Source organism: Leucopleurus acutus (assembly GCF_964270905.1).
Source record: "Leucopleurus acutus genome assembly, chromosome: X".
Lineage (NCBI taxonomy): Eukaryota > Metazoa > Chordata > Mammalia > Artiodactyla > Delphinidae > Leucopleurus > Leucopleurus acutus.
Window position 1 is genome coordinate 22,984,796 of NC_139148.1, and position 12,812 is coordinate 22,997,607.

Below are 12,812 nucleotides of genomic sequence, written 5' to 3' on the forward strand. Positions count from 1 at the left end.
ACTGAAGGAATCTGAGGCAGCATTTCAGAGCCCGCATGCCAGGAGCATGGGACACCAAAGATTGGGCTGGATGTGGCAGTATGGTCCACAGGCTGTGAAATAACCACCTGAAACTTTCTTAGTGCATGACAACTGGCCTTTTTAAGTGATCATCTTAATAGACCATTGCACACGGACTAAAAGAGAAAAGCAAGTAACACAGTAGTTGTACAAAAGGACAGAAATTCATTTCTGAACTTTTGGGCAATGCCCCTGATGTCAACAAAGAGACCACAGTGGGAACTGTCAGGCTAAGGCGCCCCTTCACTAACTCCTCTGGGATTCTGTGGGGCATGGCTGGGGACAGGGATGGATTCATACCAGAGAAGGAAGGAATCGCAGGCCCCGCCAGCAGTCGATGTGAGGACCTTGAGTGAGACCTGACGGGCTCCAAACCACAGAAGAGAGTCTCGCCTCCTTTCCCCTCAGCTCATCTTACCTGCAGCAGCCATCTCTGGGAGGCTCCAGGCAGAAGTGTCCAGATGAGATGTGCCTGCACTTCACACCAGCAGTCTCAGGGAGTTGATGTCTTTGATGTGAGGCCTTGGCCTCAGGTCAGCAGACGGGAGGTAGCCCAGCACCTACAGGGAGTCAAGAGAAGACACAGAGAGGATTGAGAGCAGCATCCACCACAGAAGAGGGGGCCCCAAAGAGCCCTCACTGTCAGTCTCGGGGGACCCAGGCATGGCTGTGAGGCTCAGGGCCCCAGATACTTCCGGCTGAGGGCGCCGACAGAAATGAGAGCCAAGCTGTGACGCCTGCTGACTCAGCTCAGCAGACGGAAATGTCCCAGGACCCGCCAAAAGTCAATGGAAGGCCCTCGTGCCAGGCCTGCGGGAAGCTCCCCCAGAAACGCCCCCCCCCACCCCCAGTCCCGCCCTGCCCCGCCCTGGCCCCGCCCCGGCCCCGCCCCTGCTGTCCTCCTGGACCCCAGATGCGCATGACCGGATGTGACTTCCTCGTAAGCGCGCTGTGGGGGCGCGCCATTTTTGAGAGCTGCCGTCCAGCGAGCGTGAGCCGCGGGAGGAGTGCCACGTCTCGTCAGGTGTCAAGGTGTGAGGTGGCCCCAGTTAGAAGTGCGGGGACACGCCCCCGACACCCCCAATCCCCATTCCCTCCGAAAAGAGGCGGCCACACAGGCCCCGCCCACCCCGCCCCTGCTCTTGGCCCCAGAGGCTCGGGCCTGGCTGTTAGGCCCAAAGTCCATCCGCTTCCCCCGCGGGGTCTCGGGCAAGGAAGGCCTCGCTCTGAGGCTGGTGGACCCTGGCTCAGCTCAGTAGAGGGAGCGCCCCAGGCCCTGTGGCGTGAAGGACGGGACCCTCGTGGGGACCGAGGGGCTCCACACCCCAGAATGGCGGCCACGCGGACCCCGCCCCTGACGTCGGCCTGGGAGCCTCCGGGCAGGTCTAAAGACTGAGGGGCTCCCTCAGTGCGAACGCGGACGGACGGACAGACGCGGGAGGCCCAGGGAGGAGGCGGCCTTGTCCTGAGGGGCTGGCCGCAGGTCAGCAGAGGGAGGATTTCCAGGGCACGGGAGGAGTCAGGGCGAGGAGCGTCCTCCCCGTCGCAAGGGCACCTCAGAACCCCTCCCCTGTTGTCAGCCGCTTCCTTCTGGCCACACACGGAGGAGGGAGGGCTGCTGTCAGAGAGGGGAGGTGCAGGCCCGCAGCAGGCGCGTCCCTAAGCACTCCCAAGAGTCAGCCCAAGCCCCTGAGTGAGGGCCAGTGGGGCCGCCAGCCACAGGGCCTCGACTGTGTGCCGCACGCTGCAGGCCTGGCAAAACTCTGCCACGTGCGGCCGCGTGGTCACCCTCACCGCCTCCCAATGAGACGCAAGGAGGTGCCGGCACTGGTGCGAGCAGATGGCCCCCGGGGCAATGAGGAGCTCCAGGCTGCACCAGCCGTCCAGGGAGGACCCCGAGTGAGGACTGAGGGAGTCACCCACCCCGAAGAGAAGGGACAAGAGAGAATATGGCCCGTCCCCTCCTGTCAACCCTTAGACTCCCAAGAAAGGACTGTCAGGCTGAGACTGCCCGTAATTTCCTCTGCCAGGTCCGAGGGAGGTGAGAGCGTTGTTCTGAAGGGGCAGCCACCAGGCAGCAGAACGGAGGGTCCCAGGACCCTTCGGTGGTGGGCTGAACGCTCCCTCCTTTCCTCCTCCTGGGTGTCGTGGAAGATGGTGGTGTCAACTTCAGAGCAGCAGAGGGGAGGGGGTGGGGGTGGGGGTCTTGGCAACAACTGTCATCCTGACTCTGAATGGGAACCGTGGGGACCTACCTCCCCTGCCAGCCCCCACTGTCACCCCCGTACCGCCCAGGCAGGGCTGGCTGGCTGTGGCCCAAGGCTCACTCTACCGTCCGCCACAGGGGTCTCAGGGGACAGGCTGAGCAGGAGAACAGGAGCCCTGTGGGTCCTCGAGCAGTGCCCTCCAGGACCCTGCAGAGGTGGCCTTGGTTAAAGCCAGGGAGGAATCTCCCCGCTGAGGGTGCTCACAGCATCTCCTTGTCCCTCCCCCAGGTGCCCTCGTTGCCTGCCTTCCTGCGCACACTCCCGCCTGCTGGCCCTGACCTGTGTCATCATGCCTCGGGGCCGGAAGAGCAAGCGCCGTGCCCGCGAGAAACGCCACCAGGCCCGGGGGGAGACTCAGAGTCTCAAGGGTGCCCAGGCCACTGAGGCGGCGGCGGCGGCAGAAGAGATACAAGAGTCGCCGTCTTCCCCCGCTTCTGTTTCTCGGGATACTTCCCCGAGCTCCCCTGCTGCTGGCACTCGCCAGGAGCCTCAGGGAGCCCCAGCCACTACCTCTCGTGATGAAGGGGTTTCATGCCCAGGATCTGAAGAGGGTGCCCAGAGCCAAGATGAGAAAAGTGCAGGTACCTCCCAGGCAGCACCTTCCGTTCGCAGCAGTTGCAGAGATCCTCTGAGAAGGAAGTCCACAATGTTCGTGGAGTTCCTGCTGGAGAAGTACATAACGAAGGAGCCCATCCTGCAGGCAGCACTGCTGAAGACTCTCAACAAGAAGTACAAGAAGCGCTTCCCTCAGATCCTCAGCAGAGCCTCTAATATCATGGAGGCTGTCTTTGGCCTCGAGCTGAAGGAAGTCGACCCCAGCAGTCACTCCTACGCCCTCATCAGGAAGATGGTCCTCCCCAGCGACGCAAGTCCGAGTGATGAGTTCAGGATGCCCACGTCCGGCCTCCTGATGACTGTCCTGGGCGCGATCTTCATGAAGGGCAACCGTGCCACCGAAGAGGAGCTCTGGAAATTCCTCAATGCGTTGGGTTTGTATGCTGGGAGGAGGCACTTGATCTTCGGGGATCCCGGGAGGCTCATCAGCAAAGATTTCGTGCAGCAAAAGTACCTGACATACCGCCAGGTGCCCGACAGCGATCCTCCACGCTATGAGTTCCTGTGGGGCCCGAGAGCCCACGCTGAAACCAGCAAGATGAAAGTGCTGGAGATTTTGGCCAAGATCATCGGTACCGTCCCCAGTGCCTTACCAGATCTCTATGAGGAGGCTCTGAAAGATGAGGAAGAGAGAGCCGCGGCCAGGGCTGCAGCTGTTGCTGAGGGCAGAGCCCCTTCCAAGGCCAAGGCCCAGGCCCGCAGCTCCTCCCACATGTAGCGAGGGAGGCTGCGGGCAGTTAGCTCACTTTGTTTTGGAAGAGAGCAGTCAGGCTCCTAAATAGTGCAGAGTAGTAGGGGTGGAGGGAACAAAGTATAGATCTTATTTATCTTCCTGTTTTAAACTAGTAACTTCTATATATTATTGATTGATTTAGGTTTTTTCAAATTTTTTTCTTGTAATAGTGTGTTTTCTTAAGAATAAGAATTCGTGAATGACATTGCTTGCATATTTATTGCTGTTTAAAGAGTTCTAAAGTTACAGTTTTGGTATATGTAACAGAAAAACGAACCATCTATATTTTCTGTATGATCCAGAAGTAGAAAACATGGCACTGCAATAGACATTGTCATGGAAATGTGAAAGGCGACCACAGAAAATATTTAGAAACAAAAAATGGAGAAAACAGAGAGTAAAAGCCATTTAACTCGTGGTTTGCCTTACTTCGTTTAAACTTTCTTTTGGTAGAAATAAAAGATACTTTGACTGATTTAGCTCATTTGTGAGTATTTGTTTCTTTTGCCCTGGTGCACTGCATATTCTCTGCTACCTACTGGATTAAAAATAAACTCTGATGGGAGGGTGGTACTTTGGGGTTCATAATAATCATATCATAACTGCCATTCATCAAAAACCCAATATTGCGTAATGAGTATGCCACTGCTTTACATGCAGTACATAACTTTCCAACATTCACGCAGGATAGGATTTAGCAGACTCCCTTTACAGGTGAATAACTTGCAGGTGTCTCAAGTTCACAAGACTGATTAAGTGACCTTGCTGGGTCTAGTCCCCTGGTCTGGAATAGTCTAGAGCCTACACTCTTCCACTCCTCCCAGCCTAAGCCAGACCTTACGTCTTTTAATTCATTTTTCTTCTCACCACTCCAAAATGTATCTCATGGGATAAAAGGGGCCCTGTTCCCAAAGCACTGTTCTGGAATACAGTAACATTAACGCTGGATAAGTGAATGGTATGAATAAAAAGAAAAGTTTTTGGTGACAATGGGGTCTTCTACATATGCAATGTCAGATACCCCGAAAAGATCAGCATCTCCTCATTTGCTCTTCAAGTTTCTCAGGGACATAAAAGCCTTGGTTTAAGAGCTGTGTCCTCAGGTCAGTGGAGGGAGGAGCCCCAGCCTCTGATAGTTACTCAAGGTGAGGACCTTAGAACAGAAGGGGGCCCCACAAAGTCTACCCTGCTTTCTCCCTTGTGTGGCCATGCGCAGAGCTGCTTGTCTGAAGGTACCCCTTCTTTTCCTCCGGGGCAAGGGTGGAGAGGTTCTCAGGGAGGTGAGTTCCTTGGTCTTGTGGCAGCATCTCCAATTCTGCCCAAGTAGGAGATCCTAACAGGCCTTAATTTGCTTCAGGGTGAGGACACTGGGTGCCGATGAGTGGACTCCCCATAACAAAGGGGACCACACAGAGGCCCCCGGCAGGGGTAGCCAGGGAATAGGTCTCTTATCTCCCCTTCTGGTGTCTCAGGAAGGTGAAAGCCTTGGCCTGAGGCTGGCAGACAGACAGTAGGGAGGGTGGAGTCCCATATGCTACCTGAAGTCAAGGTAAGAAAACAGAGTTAGGACTGAGGGTCCACTGACTCCAGAAGAGTGGGGCCTTGTAAAGTCCTGCTCCTCAGAAGACCCCAACAGCTTTGGACAGATCTGGTTCATCCTGACTTCCAATTCAGAATTCCCAAGAAGGTAATGCCTTTGTGCTGAGGAGCACAGCTTCAGGGGAGTGGAGGCTGGAGTCCTGGGTCTGGTCAGGCATCACGATGAGGACCCTGAATGAGGAGCAAGAGGACCACTCACTCCAGAACAGAGGAGAATGCAGAGTCCCGCCCCTGAGGTCAGCCCCAGGAGGCCCAGGACAAAGCTTTCTGGCTGACCTGCCCCCTCTTTCCACTGGGGGTGGTCTCGGGGAGGCGAGGGCCTTGGTCTATGGGGAACAGCCTCACTCAGTAGAGACTGGAAATCTAGTGACTCTAAATGAGGATAAAGGGACTCCACCTAGAGCAGAGCCCTGCCACTGGATACCTCCCCTTGGCAAATCCAGGAATGTTGGCATGATGCGCCCCACGCCTTTCCTTTTAGAGCGTCTCAGGTAGATGAGGCACTTGGTCTCAGGGGCCAGCCTCAGGGGAGCACAGGGAGGAATTCCAGGTCATGCCAAGAGTCGAGCAGAGGACCATGAGGACTGAGGGAACCACCCAAATCATAAAAGCGGGGACGCCACAGAATCCCTCCCTTACTGTCGGCCATGAGTGACCACAGGCAGTCATGCCCACGTGAGGCAACCCTCACATCCTCCTAGGTGGTCTCGGGGAAGTAAAGGCTGTAGTATGAGAGCACAGGCCTCTCTAGGTCATGGGAAGAGCCAGCGTAAGGACTCCGAGTGAGGACCAAGGGGAACGCACAACCGAAAAGAGAGAGGAACAAACGCATAGCCCCACCACCCTTTCGGCCCGGGGAAGCCCCAGGCAGGGGTAGTTCCATGTGTCACCCACTTGCCTCCGGCTCTGGAGGACTCAGGTCGGTAGAGGGAAGAGTCCCAGATCCTGACAGAGTGAGGACTATTGAGGTCACAAACCCCAGAGGAGCGGAGCCTGGGGAATCTTGCCCTCTGTGTTAGTCCTCAGAAGCCCCTCAGAAATAGCTGTGGCTACACGTGGCCTACTCTGACTTCTACTTCTGGGGGCTCAGGGTGGTGAGGACTTTGCTCCGAGGCTGGCTGACTCAGCACAGGGGAAACTTCCAGGTTGTGCTAGGAGTTGGCGTGAGGACCTAAGGTTGGAGTGGAGCATGAAAACCATAACAATGGGGGCAGCACATCATCTCTCCCCTGCTGTCAGTCCTGGGAGACGCCTCGAGAGATGTCAGGCCGAGCAGAGGCAACCCTTAACTCCTCCCAGGGTGACAGAGAAGTGGGGACAGTAATAGGTGAAGAGAGGGAGAAATATAGGTCTTCCCAGGAGTCAAACTGAGGAAGAGCCTGAGTGAGGACCGGCGCGGCCAAGCATAATAAGGCCTGGATCTGCCGGCCCCAGTTTCCTGCCTTCAGAGACCACAGGTAGACTTGGGACATCGGCTACCCTCACTTTCTTCTGTTGGCTCTCAGAGAGCGGTGGGCCTTTCTATGAGCACATGTCCTCAGGTAAAGAGACAGGAGCCACAGGCCTTCCCAGGGGTCAAACTGAGAACCCTGAGTGACGACTAAGGGGAACATGCCCCACCCGCTGAGCTGTGGGGACGACAAAGAGTCTAGCCTTGCCCCTGCTTTCAGCACTTGAAGGCTCAGGACAGGGCAGTCGGGCCGAGGCTCCTTTACATCAGGTCTAAGGGAGGTGAGACCCTTAGCCTGAAGGTAAAGCCATCAGAGGGCAGAAGGGTGGGTCCCAGGCCCTACGTGAAGCCAGCTGAGAGCACTGAATAGGGACTGAGGACCCAGTGATCCCAGGATAGAAAGGACTCCACAGAGCTGTCAGCACGGTGTTCCCCGTCAGGCCGGTGAGCTGGGCTACCACTCACTTCCTCCTCATGGGTCCCCGGGACCACTGAGGTGTCAACTGCAGAGCAACGGAGGGGAGGAAGCCCAGGCCCTGGCTGCCGTCCACCTGAAGATGAACTGAGCAGACTCCCCGCCCTAGGACACGGAAGGTCCCACTGGCAGCCCCTTCTGTCACCCCAGTGACACTCAGGTAGGCTGGCAGCCTGTAGCCCAAGGCTCACTCTACCGTCCGCCACAGGGGTCTCAGGGGACAGGCTGAGCAGGAGAACAGGAGCCCTGTGGGTCCTCGAGCAGTGCCCTCCAGGACCCTGCAGAGGCGGCCTTGGTTAAAGCCAGGGAGGAATCTCCCCGCTGAAGGTGCTCACAGCATCTCCTTGTCCCTCCCCCAGGTGCCCTCGTTGCCTGCCTTCCTGCCCACACTCCCGCCTGCTGGCCCTGACCTGTTTCATCATGCCTCGGCGCCGGAGGAACAAGCGCCATGGCCGCAAGAAACGCCACCAGGCCCAGGGGGAGACTCAGAGTCTCAAGGGTGCCCAGGCCACTGAGGCGGCGGAGGCGGCGGCAGAAGAGATGGAAGAGTCGCCCCCCTCCCCCGCTTCTGTTTCTCGGGGTACCGCCCCCGAGCTCCCCTGCTGCTGGCACTCGCCAGGAGCCTCAGGGAGACCCAGCTACGAGCTCTCGTGATGCAGGGGTTTCATGCCCAGGATCTGAAGAGGGTGCCCAGAGCCAAGGTGAGGATAGCGAGTCACACACGAGCGGGCCTGCCCCATCCTGGACGGTTCACCTTTCCCTCCCCTACCTGGACACTGGTGGTTGCAGCATGCCCAGAGATCCTCCCTCTCGTGGTCAAGGACCACTGCTAGGTTTCCAGCCATACCAGGACCAAGCAAGACAAAACCGCCAGCACAGGTTGACGCAGGCGCACCAAGACCTACAAGGTGATTCAAGGTACCCCAGGGTTCATTACGCCTCACTTGTAATAACTTAGCATTGCGGCTTTTGCTTCCCCGCCCCACCCCATGGGTTCTGCTTGGGTGCTTATGGGTAAGTGCCTGCATACTAGCAGGAAAGTTATATAGCCTAAAGCTGTCGATCGATTTGTCAGTCAAATAACACAGGACACAGGGAGGGACCACCACTCTACAAAACACAGCCCTACCCCATCGCGGGGCTGCTTCTGGTTTCCAGACAGCCCGCTCTCCTGCTTTCTCGGGAGCGTACCTTTGCTCTGCTTAACTGAACTCTTGCTGCTTAAAACTGCTCTACGCCTCTCGACTGAATTCTTCCTCTTTGGGAGGGCAAGAGCCCAGGAAATCGCCATTCTGCCGGTGACAGTATGGATCGCATATTCATTACTTTTATCAGGTACAAGTTAAAGTTTTCATATTTCATAAAACAAATTTAGAAACCTTCCATTCCTTTTTGTGACCTAGAACAAGAAAACACAGCAATGGAAGAGGGATTTCCATGGAACTGTGAATAGACTCGGCAGTAAAATCATGTGGGTCAAGTAAAAAAAGGAAAGAAAAAGCGTACATGGTGGTACATTTTTGGTTTCTTTTATTCTTTTAGTGCTTCTTTTTGTAAACCTGAAAGATGTTTTCTTAGATTATTCAAGCTTGTGAGAGAAATTAAACAGTAATAAAGTAGACATCCTTATCGTTGCCACTCTTATTCCCAACCATTAATTGAGCAGCTACTCTTTGGAAGGCTCCGTGGCAGAACTGGGGATGGGAAGAAAAAGAAGACTGAGCCACTGTCCATAGACCTTCGGAGCCTAGGAGCTGCTGCCATGTCAAGATGGTGAGACACACTCTGAGACCTAAATAAATGGCAAGTTACAACAAGGGGTGAGAAAGAGAGGAGGTTCCAGACGAGAGCAGTCAAGTGGAAATGCTCTGAAGCAAGGAAGCCTGGAGCTTTGGGACACTGCAGTTCCCTCGAGGAGGTGACTTTAAGTTAGGCGGGATGGTGGGCTACATGAGGCCGAGTGAATTGTGGGGGGGGAGGGTGGGACCCTTAGATGGTGGGCCTCAGAGCTGACAGACTCCAGACTGGAATGGAAGCTTACCCTGAATTTTTACTTTGCGACTGTGGGTAAAACAGAGAGAATCTCCACCCGGGGCAGGAATAAAATGGCTTCCGTGTTCCTGTCCCAGTGCAGGTGAACACAGTGCACAAACTAGGTGTTTTAATCCCATCGCCTCCAGGGAGTTTCTGAGAAACAAGGATGATACTTCCTTGAAGTGAGATGTCAAGAAGCCACTGTGATAGCACTCTGCACTGGGGTCAAAGGGCCAGAGGCCACTCCCTTAAAGGGATGTTCTACTACTTACCTTAAGTGTAATCTGGGGAACTCCAAAGGAAGGCTACAATTTTTGGTGGTGGTGAAATTATAATGAAACTAGGGGTGGTTTGGATGAAAAGGCACCTGGGAGGGAAGTTGTTGGTCCTTGACGCAAATTCTAGAACCTCTGAGTAGCATCCAGCTGGGAGAGATTCCTCTACACTCAAATGACATATTTACAAATGGGGAAATTTTACATAGTTTCACTGTCTAAGCAGTTTTGTTCGTTCCAAAGGTGCTGCGTATCGTATTTTCTGACATCTCATGAGATTAAAGAAAAAAATCCCAAAGAGTTGGTATTATGGTCTGGGGTCATAGTGATCGTAGTAATAAATGCCATTCTTGAAAGACCATTGTTGCAAGTGCTTTACAAACATCACGTATATTACAACAGCTCTACAAGATAGGGCTTATCAGACTCACTTTGCAGATGATGAACTTGCAATTTTCTCAAGTTCACAAGACTTGTGACAGAGCTGGGAATAGACCCTTGGTCTGAATTCGTCTAGAGGCCACACTGTTCCACTCTTCCCGGCCTGAGGCAGACCTAGTACCCTTTAATTCACTTGTCTCCTCACTACTTCAAACTGTATTTCAGGCAATTTAAAAAATAAAAAGCAAGCAAGCAAACAAAAAACCCTGTAGCCAAAGGACTATAAACAGTCCTGATGAAGGAAGGTTAATACAAGAATAAACCGTAATTTGGGGATTGTCTGTGGGCTTCATTTATCTAGAGTCCTCCTGCCCCTCGCGCCAGGGTTCCCTGAAAGCTCACTGCCCTGGTCCCAGCACGTGTGTTCAGCTCCAGCACTTTCCCACGTTAGAGCTCCTTTCTCCTGAGACTTCCCCAGTGTGCCCTCAAGTCCAACTCTGGAATCTGTTAATGGTGTGTTGAGACTGGCCTCTGAATAAATACACCAATGAGTGAGCTTACCTAGGAGGTCAATATCCAAAGCCTCCCTCATAAGTTGGAGATGAGGACCTGAATAGACATTTCTACAAAGAGGGTATACCAGTGGCCAAACAGTACATGAAAAGATGCTCAATATCATTAGTCACTAGGGAAACGTATACAAAAAAGACAGAGTGGGATACCATTTCACTAGGTTGGTTATAAAAATGGAAAATAACAAGTGCTTGCGAGGATATGAAGAAATTGGATCCCTCATACATTGCTGGTAAGAATGTCAAATGGTTCAGCCTCTTTGGAAAACAGTTTGGTAGGTCCTCAAATTTAAACAAAGAATTACCATATGACCCAGCAATTCCATTCCTAGGTATATAACCAAAATAACTTAAAAATTGTATTTAAACAAATCTTTGTACCCAAATATTCAAAGAAGCATTATTCACAAAAGCCAAAAAATGCAAACAACCCAAAATTCCCATCACTGAATGAATGGACAAACAAAATGTGGTATAGTCTTACAATGGAATATTATTCAGTCATGAAAAGGAATGAAGTACGGATAACTGAGAGACCATGGATGAACCTTGGAGACATTATGATAAATGATAAATGAAAGGAGTCAGAAACAAAAGGTCACATATTATATGACACCATTTACATGAATTGTCCAGGATAAGCAAATTCACAGAGACCGAAAGCAGATTGATGGTTGCCCGGGGCTAGGGAGAGGTATGAATGAGAAGTAACTTTTTGAAGGGTAAGAGATTATGTAAGCAGATAGGATAGGCGGTCCCTGGAGAAAGAGAACCAGGCATGGCTTTCTTGACATAAGAGAAGCCATTTTTGGCCTAAGCCATTTTGTGATCTAAGCCATTTTAAGATCATTTTGTGAACCTGGAAACAATGTTTGCCCTTCAACACACCTCCATAATAATGATCTTAAGGGAATAAAAGAATGCAGCGACAAAAGACTGTTGTCAGACAGGAGTAGTAACAGAAGCAAAGGTAATAAATCAGTTGTTAAGTCTCCCAGTCTTTTCAAGGGTAAATATATATATCAATGAGTTATATTTTTAATATTATACATAATACAATCAATAGATTGATCTCACTATACATATAATATATATAACATATAGGTGTATGTATGTATGTAAAATCAACGGAATGATAGAATCAGATAGAATGAGAGAATTACCATTCTACAGCCCCTAATGGATTAATGGATAAGGGTGAAGATCCTCACTACCTGTCAATACCACCAGGAAGCAGAAAACAGACACTATGTATCTCCTAATGGAAGCACACAGCTTGGTCTCAGGAGTGAACTTGCCAATAAACAAACTGGTAAATCAATAAGCCTTAATCTGAACAAGCTGTTTCCTACAATTATGGAGGATCCTTGATGCTGAGTTCCAGGTATATTGGATTCATTATTTTATTCTCTGTAATGTTGTATATGATTGTTTTTATTATAAATATCATGCCTTTAAACTTGAAAACCCAAGTAAAATGGAACAATTTTTAGCAAACTATAAATCACTAAAGTGAAAATGTAGTCCAAACCCAGAGCACCATCAAAATGTTCCAGGACAATCCAGGTTTGGAGCCCCCTCACACCAAATGATCAGGGAAAAACTAATCACCACCTTATTTGAATTCTTCCAAACCACACAAAAAGATAGAAAACGGATCAACCATTTTAATAGGGTAGCCCTCCTTGATACAAAGTCCAGATAAGAATGCCCCAATAAAAGGATACTCACACATAACCATGTGATTAAATGAAGAAATGGGCTATGACTAAGGAACGCAAAGATATCATATTAGAAAATACTGACAGTTGGAAATCACTGCACTAACAGAGAAAGGAGAAAATGCATTTCTAAAGGGAAAGAATATTTGTCTCTACACTTCTATTCCCAAGCCTGTTGACACCAAATGTATGGGCTTTTTGTTTTCTTTTGCTCACACAAACCAATTCTCTACCACCAGCTGAGTATCCTACAATTCAATTCAATTCTGACAATACCTACCTGCAGTTAGCATCAGATCCCACAAGGTAAGGGCTCATTCCCACAAGATTGCCCCACACTTAATCCAAACCCAGGTCTCCCATAATTCTGACTGACTGGCTATAAATTGGGGGCTCCCACAACCCCCTCCCTGGGTTTGGTAATTTTCTAAAGTGGCTCAAAGAACTCAAGGGAACAGTGTACTTACTAGATTACTGGATTATTATAAAAGGATGTGACTCCCTAACAGCCAAACGGAAGAGATACTTAGAGTGAGGTGTGGGGAAGGGGTGTGGAGCTCTCATGCCCTCTCCAGCTGCATCACCCTCGTAGCACCTACGTGCGTTCGGCAAACTGGAAGCTCTCCAGAC

At 51.6% G+C, this 12,812-nt stretch overlaps 1 protein-coding gene across 1 annotated transcript; it reads left to right on the forward strand.

Moving 5' to 3' along the window:
- Positions 1-2,616: 2,616 nt before the first annotated feature.
- On the forward strand, positions 2,617-3,660 carry LOC309978525 (melanoma-associated antigen B4-like; the record flags this gene model as incomplete). The annotated part of the gene is made up of 1 exon (XM_082865077.1): positions 2,617-3,660. One exon carries the CDS (start codon positions 2,617-2,619, stop codon positions 3,658-3,660), a length of 1,044 nt encoding a protein of 347 aa, XP_082721203.1.
- Between the last annotated feature and the right edge of the window lie 9,152 nt (positions 3,661-12,812).